Genomic DNA, 15,508 nt, shown 5'->3' on the forward strand with positions numbered 1-15,508 from the left:
GCCATGGCACTCTACCCAAAGCAACAAAGTGAGACTCTGCCTCAAAAAAGCAAAGATAAGTGAGGTTGAAGGTACGTACCCTTGATATGACATAATGACAGTGACACTTTACCACTGCATTCGTCTTCCCCCAGACCATATAACTCCAGGCTAATCATGAAAAAATAAATAAAAAATCAGACACACCCTAATTGGGAACGCTTTCAGACAGTCTATAAAATATCTGACCAGTTTATCTCAAAACTGTCAAGGTCATCAGAACCAAGGAAAATCTGAGAAACTGTCCCAGCTTAGAGGAGCCTAAGGAAACATGATGACTAAATGTAATATGGTATCCTGGATGCAGGAACAGAAAAGGACATTAGGCAAAAACTAAACTTTAATAATAATGAGTCATGTTGATTTCTTAACTGTGACAAAGGTACCATATTATTATAAGATTTTAGTAACAAAGGAAATTTGATGTGGGATATATGGGAACTGTCTGTCTTCACAATTTCTCCATAAATCTAAAACTGTTCTAAAACTAAAGGTCTGTTTCTTTAAAATGCTGCAATATTTGCAATATTATGTGCTGAGGAAAAACCCCACCAAATAATGCCTTACTGCAACACAATAATTGGAGACAGGAAGTATAAATCACATTTGTCAAGTATTGTTCCTAAGAAATAATGAATTCGTACCCTTTGTTAGTTTTAACAATCTGGCTTTTTTTTGTTGTTGTCTTATTTAAATGCGTATCTTTCTTTGTACCATTAGTCCTTCATATGCTCAAAATTAGAAGAAAACTCATTTTTAAACTAAAGTCGTTAAGGTTTTCTGACAAGTAAAGCTGAGTGTCTTTTGGATGAATATAATCTATATACATATAAAATTATCAAAGAGCAAGTAAAAGAGTCAGCATGAAATTTGCTAAATAATATACTATTCTTTAAAATTTTAGGGAACCTAAAATGATCCTGGAAATGCATTATGCATTACCTCTAAAATATTTTTTCGTATATATTGTTGGAATGATTATGTATATTAAAATAGACAATTTTAATATTTTGATTTATCCTAGGAACTATAAGTACACATAAGAGGAAAAACAAAAATAGGTGTAAAGCTTGGCACACACAGTAAAGACATTTCATGCAGTCATTTGGTTTATTGTCAACCAAGACCTTTAGTGGAATGGGTTGGCGAATTCATCAGACCATAAGAAATATAGCCATTCAATGACAGAGGCTGTATCTTTTTTTCTTATCTTTCCCTTTGAAAAGCCTTTGTAGGGATATAAATCTTTTAAACTGTTGCACTTTGCCACTGGAATATCTCACTTTTACTCTCCTTCTCTGCTCTATTTATGATGAGGATTTTCATGCTACTAAGAGACAACAATTTTGATACCATTTTCTATGTGGGAGCCTCAAGATATTCAACACACCAGTCCCAGAAGAAACCAATTGTTTAATCTAGAAAGTAACGATAGTCACATTAAAGCTAGCACTAAAGTGACTGCTTTTCTGTTGTAGACTGTCACAGAGAAGCACAAAATGAATGTTCCAGAAACAATGAATGAAGTTCTTGATATGTCTGACGATGAAGGTATGAAAATGTCCTTTGAGTTCTTAATAATTATGAGGGATGGTGCATTTGTTGTTTCCTAAGTAATTTCATTGCAAACATTTCTTCAGAAATAATGCAATGTGTTGTTGTAGTATTGAGAGTATGTATTTTTTGTATACTTATATTGTTTGCTTAAATCATGCAGTTCGTAAAGCCAATGCCCCTGAAATGCTCAGTGATGGTGAATATATCTCAGATGTTGAAGAAGGTATTTGTAAATTTTTATTGTGATGAAACTTAACTACCAACTTTATCCTTAACTTCTTATCTTTGAAATATAATACTTCCTCAACTTACTAACCTTTTCATATTGTCTTGAGATTATTAATTTATGTATCATTTAAAGAATGCATAGTTGGTGTTAATGATTGTCTTTTTTAAGTTCCTTTGAATCATCTTTCCTTGAACTCATTTCCCAACTTTAAAATACAAAAGTGTGACTAATTATCTTGATTGCTTTTTTTATTTGTTTCTATCAAGGAAACAAAAATGTGATGTCTTCATTGTTCACATCCAAAAGCTAGAAAGGAAAAACTGATGTTTATGGTTAAAATATTTTTTAAGATAAGTAAGAGATGATATTCTTAGAGGGTAAGGATTGAAATGCCCATCCTAAGATTTACTCTAAACATTATACTAAATGCAGCTTTTAATCTTAAACTCAGCCTGAATATATTAGAAATTTTCAATAATGACTTAATGAAAGAGATCAAAATAGGATTGTAGCTAGTATTTCATGTGTTTAAAGAAACTTTTCTATCTTGCTTAAAAACCAATACTTTTGACCAGGATCTGTAGATATTATCTATATTAATAGATGACATCTTGAAAAGGTCCCTTGGAAAACTAGCTTTTTTTATAGCAAGTAAGTATCATACTGATGGCAAATTTTGGAGTTTTATGAAATAACAAAATGTTCACTATAGTAAAATTTATATTATTTTTAAGTTTCTTTCTTGCATCATGGGACTCTTCCCCTCCATTTACCACCTCTTAAGTTGTACTTTTCCCCAGGGGTCAGTCTTAGTGTTGCTATGGGGGTTTTGTGCGTGTTTTTGTTTTTGTTTGGCCTTTAGCTTATTATCTTCCTTATTTTAATCATGATTGGCTCCTTCTTGGATTTGCTCACATTTCAATGGGACCTAAATAGTGGAAAAGACTGCCTGATCCAAAGCCACTTTAACCTTTTTGTTGCCCAGTGACTGTCTACTTAGTGCTTGGTGGATGGAGACTGCACAGCGGGAGAGTTAACCTCTTGGTGGTCATTTAAAGACCTGCAAGGACCTCCTTCAATTGTCTGTAAATGTTGCTTTGATGAATGTTAAAGGCTTTTAATCACTTTTCTTTCTTTTCCTCTAAAACGTCAACTGTATGTTTACCTCTTTTCTATTGCCAAGTGGGTATTTGTATCATCTTTAGGACTTTTAGAGTAATGTGCCTTACTGTTACATTTCAGCGCCTTCTCATGCAACATTTCAGAGTAATTTCTTATGTGCAGAAGATAAAAGAAATAATTACATTCTTGAATAATTGTAAACTCATACAAAACATGATGTCAAAAGCAGGTGTTTCAAATGAAATTATTATAAAATATGATCATCAGAGACCTAAAAATGTACTGGTCTTTTAAAACAATACCCAAAATTAGCCACATTGAGGAGAGGCCAAGTTTGAATGGGCTATATAATAGCCCTATACATGTGGGATAGCTAATCAGATAATTTCATAAAAGGAGAAATTTTGGATCTCTGTATTTGAATTTAATAATTTAGTTATTCAGCTATCAATGACAATTATTTTCTTTACATTTGTCTCAGCTTGGGAATTTGAAATTTTAATTCTCATTTTATCTTTCTTAAAAATCTTCGGCCTTTACTTTATGAGTGTGTCCATGGGCTGTTGGAATCAAATGGCTTTGATTTCTTGATGTGGAATTTAATCTTGAAAAGGATTCCTTAGAGGTCATTTGGTCTGAACAGTCTTCTACTCCTGGAATCTCATCTGCTTGGGAGCTCCTTTGTCCAAATGCCTTAAATAACAGGAATTCCATAATTCTCAAAATGTCTTAGTCCAATTTGGACAACTCTGTCTTTAAGAATTCTTGATTTCACTTGAAGTTTCTTCTTGAAGTTTCTGTAGCTTCAACTCATTGATTCAGGCTGTAATGTATTCGGCCACGTTGATGAAATATCTAGGTTCTAAATAGTATTGTGAACAAAACCTGCCTCTTCAGACATTTGAGAACACTTTTTCTACTTTTTCTTAGTCTTTTCATTTTTGCCTCCAGGTGTATCATTGCTACCTCCTCTTAACTATTCCGCACACCAGCCTGGTCACTCTGCTATGCACATCTCAACCTCGGAACAGTAAGAGGAGGTGGCAGTGATACACCAGGAGGTAAAACATGTCTATGTCCATCTCAAGGTCAGGTGGCCAGAGCTGAGCACAGTTTTCTAGGTTTAGTCTAATGAGAGCAGAGCTACTGCTTTTTCTGTGCAAGATATTAAAAATAAGTCATTAAAGGTTAAGATAGATTTGAGATCATAATATACATTCAACTTATCTTAATGTCACTGTCAGCTAAAGTTCCTAAACTGCGCTTACGAGAGCGCTGGAAAGCCACATTTGCCCTATCATGTATTCAGGTTGCTCTCTGCTGCACAAATTAGCATTTCTAACTACTGCACATCCCCAAACAAATCATTTTGAAATTTTAATTCAAAAGGACCCCTACAATTTTAATGATAGTTTTAACTTCTGACTCATTTGCCTCCAAGTCTTGCCAGAGCATTGATTGTCACTTTAGTTAGATTTAGTGCTGCCCATTTGAGTAAGCTCTTACGCAGCTGTGGCAAATGTGCGTTTCCATGAAACTAGAGGCCTGTTGTGAATATATCTATCTGTGAGAACTTGTGAGAGACCATCTCGCTGGTATCCCAGCATACTAAGTTAATCAGCAGCTTGGAAAAGCAAATAAAAATAATAAGCAATATGTGCTGCCAGTTTATCTCAAGACAGGAAAGAAGAATGAGTTTGTACATACCAGTAGTCCTAGCATTCTGGAAGCTCAGGAGTTCAAGACCAGCCTGAGCCAGAGTGAGACCCCCCGTCTCTAAAAATAGCCAGGCATTGTGGTGAGTGCCTGTAGTCCCAGCTACCCTGGAGGCTGAGGCAAAATAATTGCTTTAGCCCAAGAGTTTGAGGTTGCTGTGAGCTATGATGCCATCGCACTCTACTGAGGGTGAGAAAGTAAGACTCTATCTCAAAAAAAGAAAAAAGGCCAGGAGCCTTGGCTCATGCCTGTAATCCTAGCACTCTGGGAGGCTGAGGTGGGAGGATTGCCTGAGTTCAGGAGTCCAAGACCAGCCTGGGCAAGAGTGAGACCCTATCTTATTTTTAGAGCATTGAGGTGGTCATCTGTAGTCTAGCTACTTGGGAGGCTGAGCCAAGAGGATTGCTTGAGCCCAAGAGTTTGAGGTTGCTGTGAGCTGTGATGCCATTGCACTCTACTGAGGGTGACAAAGTGAGACTCTGTCCCAAAAAAAAGGACAGGAGCATTGGCTCATGCTGTAATCCTAGCACTCTGGGAGGCTGAGGTGGGAGGATTGCCTGAGTTCAGGAGTCCAAGACCAGCCTGGGCAAGAGTGAGACCCTATCTCATTTTTAGAGCATTGGGGTGGTCATCTGTAGTCCAGCTACTTGGGAGGCTGAGCCAAGAGGATTGCTTGAGCCCAAGAGTTTGAGGTTGCTGTGAGCTGTGATGCCATTGCACTCTACCGAAGGCGACAAAATAAATCTCTGTCTCAAGAAAAAAAATTGAGTTTGTACCATGAGAGAATAAAATTTTAGTATTAAATTTCACAAATAGGGCTCAGCGCCTGTGGCTCAAGCGGCTAAGGCACCACCTTACACCTGAGCTGGCGGGTTCGAATCCAGCCCAGGCCCACCAAACAACAATGACAGCTGCAACCAAAATATAGTCGGACATATAGTCCCAGCTACTTGGGAAGCAGAGGTAGGAGAATCACTTGAGCCCAGGCATTGGAGATTGCTGTGAACTGTGATGCCACAGCACTCTACCCAGGGCGACAGCTTGAGGCTCTGTCTCAAAAAGAAAAAAACTTCACAAATAGAAAAAATAATGAGGCAGCAATGATAAAAGCAGCCTCTCTTTTCTCTTTTCCTTTTTCTTCTTTTGTCTTCCTTTGATTCACGCTGAGAAATTAATACAAGTAAAAGAGTGCTGAGGTTAATCTCTTTAAAAACATTGAGGAAAACAAGTCTAGACAATGTTATCATCGAATGACCAGTTGAACAATAGAGCTGAGGTACAAAGTAGAACAAAGGTTGCAGTATCAGCAGAGCAGTAGAAGGAAAGGAGCTTGGAAGCCAACGCGGGCTTCCATACTTAGACGTTATGCTGGTGCAGGCAAGCGGGCCTCAGAGGGTCGGATGGATTTGGAGATGCTTTCCTGCCCTACTGTCCCAGAAAATAGTCATTACGTGCATAGATGATTAATAAACATACAAAATTAATATCTGAATTTTAGTACTAGTTTAAGCCTTATTGTTTTGTAGTTGTTTGTAATTAAAAAATAAGAAAATATGAGAGAAAGGAGAGAGGGGGGGATCATAAGAAGGAGGAGGAAGAGAGAAGAGAGGAAGAAAGGAAAAAGGGAAGAAGAAACAGAAGAGAAAGAAAGGGTGAGGAGAGAGAGAGAAAATCTACATTAAGGTGCAAGATGTCTTTTAGTTTGGGTTCCCTTCCCAGGAGATTTCACAGTAGCTTTGGTTCAACTCTGACCTTCAATTGTAAATTCCTATAAAATGCATTTTATAAATTGGACAAATATATACAAAATGTCATTTTAAGTTGCGGAATTCTAGTGGATCGGGGCTATAGTTACAGATTGGAAGAACCATAGATAGGACATAATGAGAAATGAAATTAAGCCATGCAAAGTAAAAACCAAAAAGCCAGTTCCATGAAACATGATTCTGCTGAAAGGTTTATCAGATAACAGCTGGGGCAACAAATTCCTGCTGGGAAGAATGATCTAATTCTTAGTTACTTACAAATTTGATAGGGCTAAAAAATCGCTTCCTGAATCAAATGCAGATGGTAAATACCAAAAGAAAAAAGTAAGAATCTAAGTATACATGTAGTAGACATAATTATCAAGTAGGTGTTAAATTTGAGATATGATAGATAAAGCAATGCAATTTCAACAGATACTAGAGTGATCCAAGGGAGGAGGAGTTGTGCTTAGCTCACCTTTTTGCCAAACGTGGTAGCCACTGGAAGCCAAGACAAATTAAAATCCACAGATTTCAAAGAACCAAAGGGGCAGGTTGGGACCATTTAAGCCCATTCTTGCTAGAATTCTTGATTCTGTTGAGGAAGGAAAGCCCACACACAGGCTGAGTGGTCTTCCTGCATAGGCGAGTGGCAGAGCTGATCAAGAGGAGGGACCTGACTCTGTGGTTTGAGATCATCTCCTTCATTGCTACTCTAATTTGGTCTGTTTTTTCATATATAGAACTCAATAATGCATATTTTTTGTCAGCTTCCAAAAAAAGTTATGTTTTTAGGAAAAGGAACAAACCATTGCCTTGGAAATTATCGCAAGGTAATAGTAATTATTTTTAAGAAAACCTTGATGAGACTACAATGGAAATTGGAGACCTTTCTCTGACTCTTCTGGCAAAAAAAAAAAAAAAATGCAAAACAAAATGGAAATTCTAGTAAAATAAATATAAACATAAGTTTGAATAGATTTTAAGAACTTAACGCCGATAGTTTTAGTAAACATACTGAGTATTCTCAGTTATCAGAGACCAAATAGAATTTGATATGACACAATCCAAAACTCAGAAAAATAGAGGCATGACTTTGGAAAATGTGAAGCTGGATCTCAAGAAAACCACCAGGAAAATACCCTTTAAGACCTCTTCTCAGGGCGGGTGCAGTGGCTCATGCCTGTAATCCCCACCCTCTCGGTGGCAGAGACAGGTGGATTGCCTGAGCTCAAAAGTTTGAGACCAGCCTTAGCAAGAGCATTGTGGTAGGTGCCTGTAGTCCCAGCTACTCTGGAGGCTGAGGCAGGAGGATCGCTTGATCCTAAGAATTTGAGGTTGCTGTGACCTGTGATGCCACAGCACTCTACCTTGGGTGACAAAATGAGACTCTGTCTCAAAAAAATAAATAACAAGACCTCTTCTCCCTTATACCTAGGACTAACCTGCTATCCTAATCTCCCAATCATCCTAATAAATAAATGGGACTATTATGTTATTAGCTTAATAGATCTGGAAAGAGGCCATGGGGATTAGCTTGACCTCAGGTGATTCAAAGGGGTGGTTGCTATGATGTCATTGGTGTTCTTAGCAGCAGGAGAAATTATCCTTCACCTGAAATTTTATCATTTTATAAGTACCTCTCGGGCAAAAGGCTAAATGACATGACTTAAGATTTTCCTGCTTTCAATTGACCTTTCAAATAGCCATTACCCAATTGTATGCATCTCTCAGCAATAAAATCAAAGTGGACTTTGAAATACCAGAAGCAAAGACTAGATCTGATTCCCTGTATTACCCCAAGACCTTAGTACAGTACTTGGCACACAGCAGATCTTCAGTATGTGTTTGGTCAGTTGCATCAAAATGGAGAGAGACTCAAGGGCAGGACAGCGTTGCAGGTGTCAGAGAACAGGCAGAATGAAGATTTGCTTATGTGCTACTTTTCCTTCCCTTAAGCCCCTTTTTACTGGGACAGTCCTAGGCTATGTCTTGAATTAACATACAACTTTATAATAGCTCTCCTAAGACATAGCTGCATCTCAATGGTTGATACATTTAAAAGAATTTCTAGCCAAAGAAAATGATCTGTGAATTGGGACAGGGCCTTTATTCCAAAGCAGAGTCTGTTCCATCATTGCTTTCCTGTTTTGGAACTGGAATTATTTGGTGCTATCCACCCATACTACCCACTTACCGTTTACCCTATGCTCCCCTTACTCGCCTGTGTGTATTTCTATTTAGATTTAAGGATATATAACAGTTGTATACTAATAGATTTCTTAACTCGCCAAACCCTAAACATACTTCTCCACAACAGTGTCTCTTCCCACCCTTCTTCATGTCAGTCAGTGGCTCCATCGCCTGAGCTGAAGCCTGTGAGTTTGATGCAGTCTTCTTTTTCATCCTGCTGTTCTCCAGTCCCTCAGCAGGTCCTACCGGCCCTGCTTCCAGGATACGCCTCACATCCCTCTTTTCTCCATCTCCACTCTCACCACCCTAATCCAACCCCTCAGTGTCTCTCACATGGAATACTGCAGAAGCCTCTGTTCAGGGCTCTGCCTCTGCTCTTACCCACCAGACTCAGCTTTCTGCAAAGCATCCGTAATAATCCTGTAAATACATAAGTGATCGTGTTATCCCACTCCCCAACTTAAACCCTTCTAAGCTTACAGTTATGCTTTTAAGATCCACCTATGCTGTGGTACAGAATTATATAATTCATTTTCATTTCTATATAATTCATTGTATGCTTGTGCCATAATTATGTTACCTACTATCTGACGATGGAAATGTGAGTTGTTTCCGGTTTGGGACTGTTGCAAACAAAGCTACTATAAACCTTCTTACATTTGCCTCCTGAGACACATAGGGTCACATTTCTGGAGGGTGTAGACCTAGGAGTATAATTCCTAAATTGTAGGTTATGCCGAAACGACAGAATTTATCAAAACCAAGTAACAATGACTGTAAAATTAGATCGTGAGATAAGTTTCTAAAGAAAATCAAAAGAATATGAAGCAAGTGATTCCTTAGCAGGAAAAAGGGGGCTGTAATTAGGATGAGGAATCCTGCAGACTTCTGAGGTTCTGATGGTGTTATATAGCTTGACCTAAATTTTGGTGACTGTTAAAATGTCATTTACATCTTATCTATTCATCTGTGTGGTTGCTATATTTCATAATGAAAGTAACCATGACCCCCAAATAATACAAATATACCCCTAAAGTGGTACAAATACAAAACTGAAATCAAATGTTCCCAAGGTTTTACCTTGCACCAGGAATAATTTCCATCTCTTACTGTGGTCGGTAAGTCCTATGTGACATGGCTCCATAGGCTCCTGGCTGCCTCCTTTCTGAAATATTTTTTGATTTCTTCCTGATAGTCATCTCATTTTATGGGTTATTCTCAGGGGTCTGCAGACTTCTTTCTGTAAAGGACCGGTGTAAATATTTTCGAATGTTCAGGCCCTGTGGGTCCCTGTCACATGTAGTCATCGCTGCCTTTGTAATAGAAAAGCAGGCTGAGACAACACCTAAATAAAGGGGGGCATGGCTGGGAGACTAAGGCTTAGTGACAGAAACAGGTAAGAGACTGGATTTGGCCCACGTATTGTAGTTTGCCAACTCCTGATTAAATGTGTTTGTTTTCTTTTAAATGAGACTATTAGCTCCGGGATTAGAGTTGACCTGGTCGCTATCATAGTTCTTAGGACATACATACATGTGCCCTGATTTGGGAAGGCATGCATGTAATGGCCTACCGCCACACGTTTACCTGTGTCTCTGTCATTTCACAGGATTCTATATAAATGAACATTCTCACCATCATAAAGTACTTACCAGTTACTGGACATTCCTACATGCTAGGCATTAAGCTATATATATATATTATGTATTCAGATTCAGAGATAAGGAAATTCAAGACAGGAAGATTACCAAGGGCCCCATTTAACTCTCACCGTGATCCTCTAAGTGGAAACCATTGTTATTTCCATTTTATAGATGTGGAAAATATGTCTCAGCAAGGTTAAAGATGTTGATCAAGACCATACAATAAGGCTGGGTGTGGTGGCTCACAGCTGTAATCCTAACACTGTGGGAGGCTGAGGGCCAGTAAATAGCTTGAGCTCAAGAGTTTGAGACCAGCCTGAGCAAGTGCGAGACCCTCCCTCTACTAAAAAATAGAAAAAACTAGCCCAGAATCTTGGCAGATACCTGTAGTCCCAGCTACTGAGGAGGCTGAGGCTAGAGGATTGCTTCAGCCCAGGAGTTGGAAGTTGCTGTAAGCGATGATGCCAGGGCATTCTACCTAGGGTGACAGAATAAGACTCTGTCTCAAAAAAAAAAAAAAAAAGGCTTGGTGCCTGTAGCTCAAGTGGCTAAGGCACCAGCCACATACACCAAAGCTGGCGGGTTCAAATCCAGCCTAGGTCTGCCAAACAACAGTGACAACTACAACCAAAAAATAGCCAGGTATTGTGGTGGGCGCCTGTAGTCCCAGCTACTTGGGAGGTCAAGGGAAGAGAATCGCTTAAGCCCAGGAGTTGAAGGTTGCTGTAAGTTGTGCTGGCACAGCACTCTACCCAGGGCTACAGCTTAAGGCTCTGTCTCAACAAAAATAAATAAATAAATAAAAGACCATACAACAATTCAGTAGTGTGCAAGGATTGTATGATCCCTGGACTTTACTTACTGTAACACAGATGTTGTCTGGTAATTTAGATAAGAGCCCCATAACTATTGGATGATTGTTAAATTTAAATAAAATACGAGTTAAATTTAAATAAAAAATGAGTTAGCCTAGAATTTGTGGCATGTGGTAAGATACAGTATCTTGTTAATTCTCTCCAAGTACTTGACAACATCATTACTACAGTTTTTATTCCTAATTTACACTTTTTGTCCTAATTTAAAGTGTTATTAACCCTAATTTACAGGGTGAAATAGTTTAAGATATTTATTCAGGTTTACATAGGTGTGGAAACTGGAATACGGATTGAGGTTTTTCACTCCGTGAGATACCATGAGAAGAGAAGATCAAACTCAGAGATAAGAAAATCCAAAAGACAGGAGATTACTAAGAAACTACTCAAGAAAGAAGTTGAAAAGCATTTTAGGAATAGAATTTGGACAAGTAGAAATCTTGCACGGGTAGAAAGGTGGGAATTGGAAAGAGCTGTTCTGAGTTCAGTAAACTCTTTGCACATTGTATATGGGACAGGAAAGCACAGCCCCCCTCTCCCCCCAGAGAGCTGACCAGGGTGGAGACACCAGCACCCGCCTAGGTGGGGTCCCCAGAGCAGGGCTGAGGGAGGAAGAGAGGCAGTTCTGGGAAATTCAGGGCACTCTGATATTGAAGAGGAAGAGGATCAATAACGGATAAAGGATATGCAGAGAGCGTGACAAGGAGGGAAGGCAAACCCCCTAGGACCGGGTTCCACTGGAAGGGACTCCATGGGAGCAACTGCCCTGGAAAGCTCCAGATAAATGGATACAGGAGATACAGGAACCCTTGGTGACCGTGGCAGCTGCCACGTCTGTCCGTAATGTTGTGGATGTAGACAGGATACAGTAGTTCTAGTGCAGGTGAGGAAGGTCAGACAGCAAATGTGTTGCTTTTCTCCCGGGAAGCTGTGACAGAACAGCTGGACTGGCCTGCCCAACATTTAAGGGATGGCAGGAAATTGTGTGTACTTCTTTACTGCAGGGTGGGTTTTTTGTTGTTTCCTTTTTTTTTTTTTTAATTTGCCAAAGCAAGTTGTAATTTTGAACATGCTTGTCTTCCCTTTAAATTATACCTGTCCTTGTCTATCCACCCAAAGTCTGACCTGCTTCCTGTGGACGTGGGTCTGAATCCAGCCGCGTCAACTTTGGCTCCTCTCTCTATACTGGTATCCTTACAGAGAAAAGAAAGTAGAAGGTAAACTGAGAACAAATATCACATTGATAAATGGGCAGTGTGAAAGCAGAGTGGTGGGCAGAGAGCTGAAGTAAGAGGAGTTTTTTAGCTCAGTACCTAGGAAAACCACGGGAAGTGGTTGCAAATGGGCAGGGGTGATCTGGTTGCCTGCCAGAACCCCAGTGAGGTTGTGAACTGAGAACAGGCCCCCGCGTGTCTTTACCTTTTATATGTACATATCTTTGGGTTGTAGATTGGAAATGAAAAACAAACCAGTAAATGAGTGTTTATTGCTGGCACAATGATAGGCAATTTGGATATAGGAGAAGGAAGAGGCCAAATCCTCGCCTACAAAGTCTCGCCAAGCCTGGTAGCTCTTGTACCTGGGAATGGTGAAGATGTCCCTGTACCATACACACGGTTCTTAGGGACATAGTTAATGAGGAGACTAAAGAGGTCTGGGTTTGGGGTTAAGGACAGATAGCTAAGAAAGGATGAATAGAAGAACAGAACCAGTTGGCCTGACCCTGGCCCCTTCATTTTAGCTACCTAATTTCTCTGCAAGTAGGAATCAACTTTTGAGTGCCTGACTTCACAGTGCTAGCTTGTGGTTAGTAATTAATTCATTGTCTAGTCTTCTTTACAAGTGGCACAGATTTTAGACACAGCAGGGTAAGTTACCTTGTACTCCTTTCTATCTGCATTTTGTCTTTATACTTCGGTGCTCATCTCACCAAGTACGTGCAGCATCTACTCCTAGTTAGAGGACCAAAGAGGACTTTCTCCACGAGGGTTCCAGAGGGTATTGATAGGAATGTGAAAAAATTATACTGTCCGTCTCAGCATGGTCTTTTTCTCCCTCTTCGCAGGAAAGACCTGAATTCTCTTTCCTTTCTCGGACAGGTTTGTTTATTAACCCAGCCAAGATCACAGAGGACATTTTTCATTGCTACCTCTGGAAGACTCCCAACACTGAGTCATGCATGCTCACTTTAGAAACCAGATCTAGCCTGGATTAAGGAGCAGTAAGCTGCTCCACAGGTTTAAAAAAGAAGCACATCTTCCTGCAAGAACAGAATGATGCTTTCAAACTGACTTTGTACTCTTTTTTTTTTTTTTTTTGTAGAGACAGAGTCTCATTGTACCGCCCTCGGTAGAGTGCCGTGGCATCACACGGCTCACAGCAACCTCTAACTCTTGGGCTTACGCGATTCTCTTGCCTCAGCCTCCCGAGTAGCTGGGACTACAGGCGCCCGCCACAACGCCTGGCTATTTTTTTGTTGTTGTTGTTGCAGTTTAGCAGGGGCTGGGTTTGAACCCGCCACCCTCGGCATATGGGGCCGGCGCCCTACTCACTGAGCCACAGGCACCGCCCTGACTTTGTACTCTTAAAAAAATAATAGCCTAAGCAGAAAAAGTTATTTGTTCCTGTGGAATAACAGTAATTTGTTGTTTAAAAGGTGTGCAAACTTTGTCATTCAAACCTGATTTTTTTTGGAGACAGAATCTGACTTTCTTGCCCAGGTAGAGTGCCATGGTGTCTTAGCTCATAGCAACCACAGACTCCTGGGCTCAAGCAAATCTTTTGCCTCAGCCTCCCAAGTAGCTGGACTACAGGTGCCGGCCACAATTCCCAACTATTTTTAGAGAAGGGATCTTGCTCTAGCTCAGGCTGGTCTTGAACTTATGAGCTCAGGCGATCTGCCCTCCTTGGCCTCACTCTGGGATTACAGGCGTGAGCCACCTCACCCAGCCGAAACCTGATTCTTTTTTAGCCACCTATAAGGCCAGGCTCTTCTGAGCACCTGGAGTTGGCAGCAGAGGACCCACCGGAAGCACAGGGATCCCTTAAACTAGAACCCTCTTCTTCAAACTTCTTAGGGTCACGTATTTCACCCTTTGCTCATTTAACCATTCTCTCAACTTAACCCTACAGTTATCACCCATTTTGAGAAGAAAGGCAGAAAAATACCAAATTCTGGCACTTAGTTTATATTTTGAAAGAACAACTAACTCCTTTTGCCAGGAGATTATGACAAGAAAGGGTTGAAGTGGAGGTTTCTCCCCCACTCCCAATCATCTGTTCATTCCTAACTGAGGGGACAGGTGGAGAGTGAAGGACACAGAGGGAAGCTCACTCTTCTTTACCTTGAACTGGGGCTGCCAGCTTTCCTCTGAGCCCCTAGCTGTGTCAGAGCTACGGAGTGGCGAGCTGGGCTGACAGCACCTCCCTGGTCCTCCAGCCTGACACAAAAGTGCCTGAAACTTCCTGACGTAGATGGCACAATTCCGTCCTCCACACATCCTCCTGCCTTTTATCACCTCTGAGAATATTCACAGGAAACCTCGATTAACACAAGCGCTTGTTCCAAACTGCAAAATGAAAAAAGAAGTACAAGCAGATCTGGAATCTCAGTAACTTTCTCATTAGCTGATGTGTAACTCTAGGGTACAACTGGACTTTTAGATTACAAGTTTGCATGGATCAGGGTCCTAATCCTTCCATATTGCTTTTCCTTCCTGCTTCCTTGCTTTTTTGAGAATATTAGGAGATCAAGGGAAAAGTCACATGAGCAAATAATAGTCATTTAGATTCTATAGGCTGAAATTTATTCCCTAAATGTTGTGTGAGAAATAACTTTTTAGTAAGGCTTTAGTTGATGGAAAATATTTTTATCTTCAAAGCTGTCTGCATTTTTATGTCCCTTATTTGACCCTTCAGAAAAATAAAATATACTTGATCTTACTTCTCATTATGAACCCCATTTAAGGGGTTGGGGTTGCTGTGAAGATGAAAAGAAACAGCATAGTATGGAGCATTTAGAACAGGGGTTGGCATATTACAAGTGCCTGTAAATGATGAGCTCTCTTTTTTTGTTACATAGGTACGATTGTCTATCCTGCTTGCTGCTATAGAATTAGAATTCAGTAGGATTAGAATTAGGGCAGGTGAGAAGGCAGGAAAGCTTTGTGACGTGGGCTCTTCAGTTAAAAAAGGAAAAAAGCGAGTCAACAAAGCGATTGCATTTCCATCCAGGGATGGATGAATGTTGCCTGTCACTTGGATGGCGATTGTTAGTCTACAATCTGATTTCAAGGGCCCTAAAAATATGGGCTCATTTCCTATGACTCATTTGCCCGTCACTTCAGTGAAGCTGGCTGTTCTCAGAGCAGGCCCATACTTTCCCTTTTATGC

The 15,508-nt window shown here is 40.1% G+C and overlaps 1 protein-coding gene across 4 annotated transcripts in view; it reads left to right on the forward strand.

Annotated features, from left to right (window-relative positions):
• Positions 1–15,508, forward strand: part of ANK3 (ankyrin 3) — a 545,106-nt gene that overhangs the window by 414,469 nt on the left and 115,129 nt on the right. For all 4 annotated transcript variants that reach the window (XM_053582915.1, XM_053582914.1, XM_053582918.1 and 1 more), the window contains exons 22-23: positions 1,518–1,590; positions 1,757–1,819. In XM_053582915.1, coding sequence (XP_053438890.1) covers positions 1,518–1,590; positions 1,757–1,819 — 136 coding nt within the window. The remainder of the gene's footprint in view (positions 1–1,517; positions 1,591–1,756; positions 1,820–15,508) is intronic.

Source organism: Nycticebus coucang, chromosome 3 (genome assembly GCF_027406575.1).
Source record: "Nycticebus coucang isolate mNycCou1 chromosome 3, mNycCou1.pri, whole genome shotgun sequence".
Taxonomy (NCBI): domain Eukaryota; kingdom Metazoa; phylum Chordata; class Mammalia; order Primates; family Lorisidae; genus Nycticebus; species Nycticebus coucang.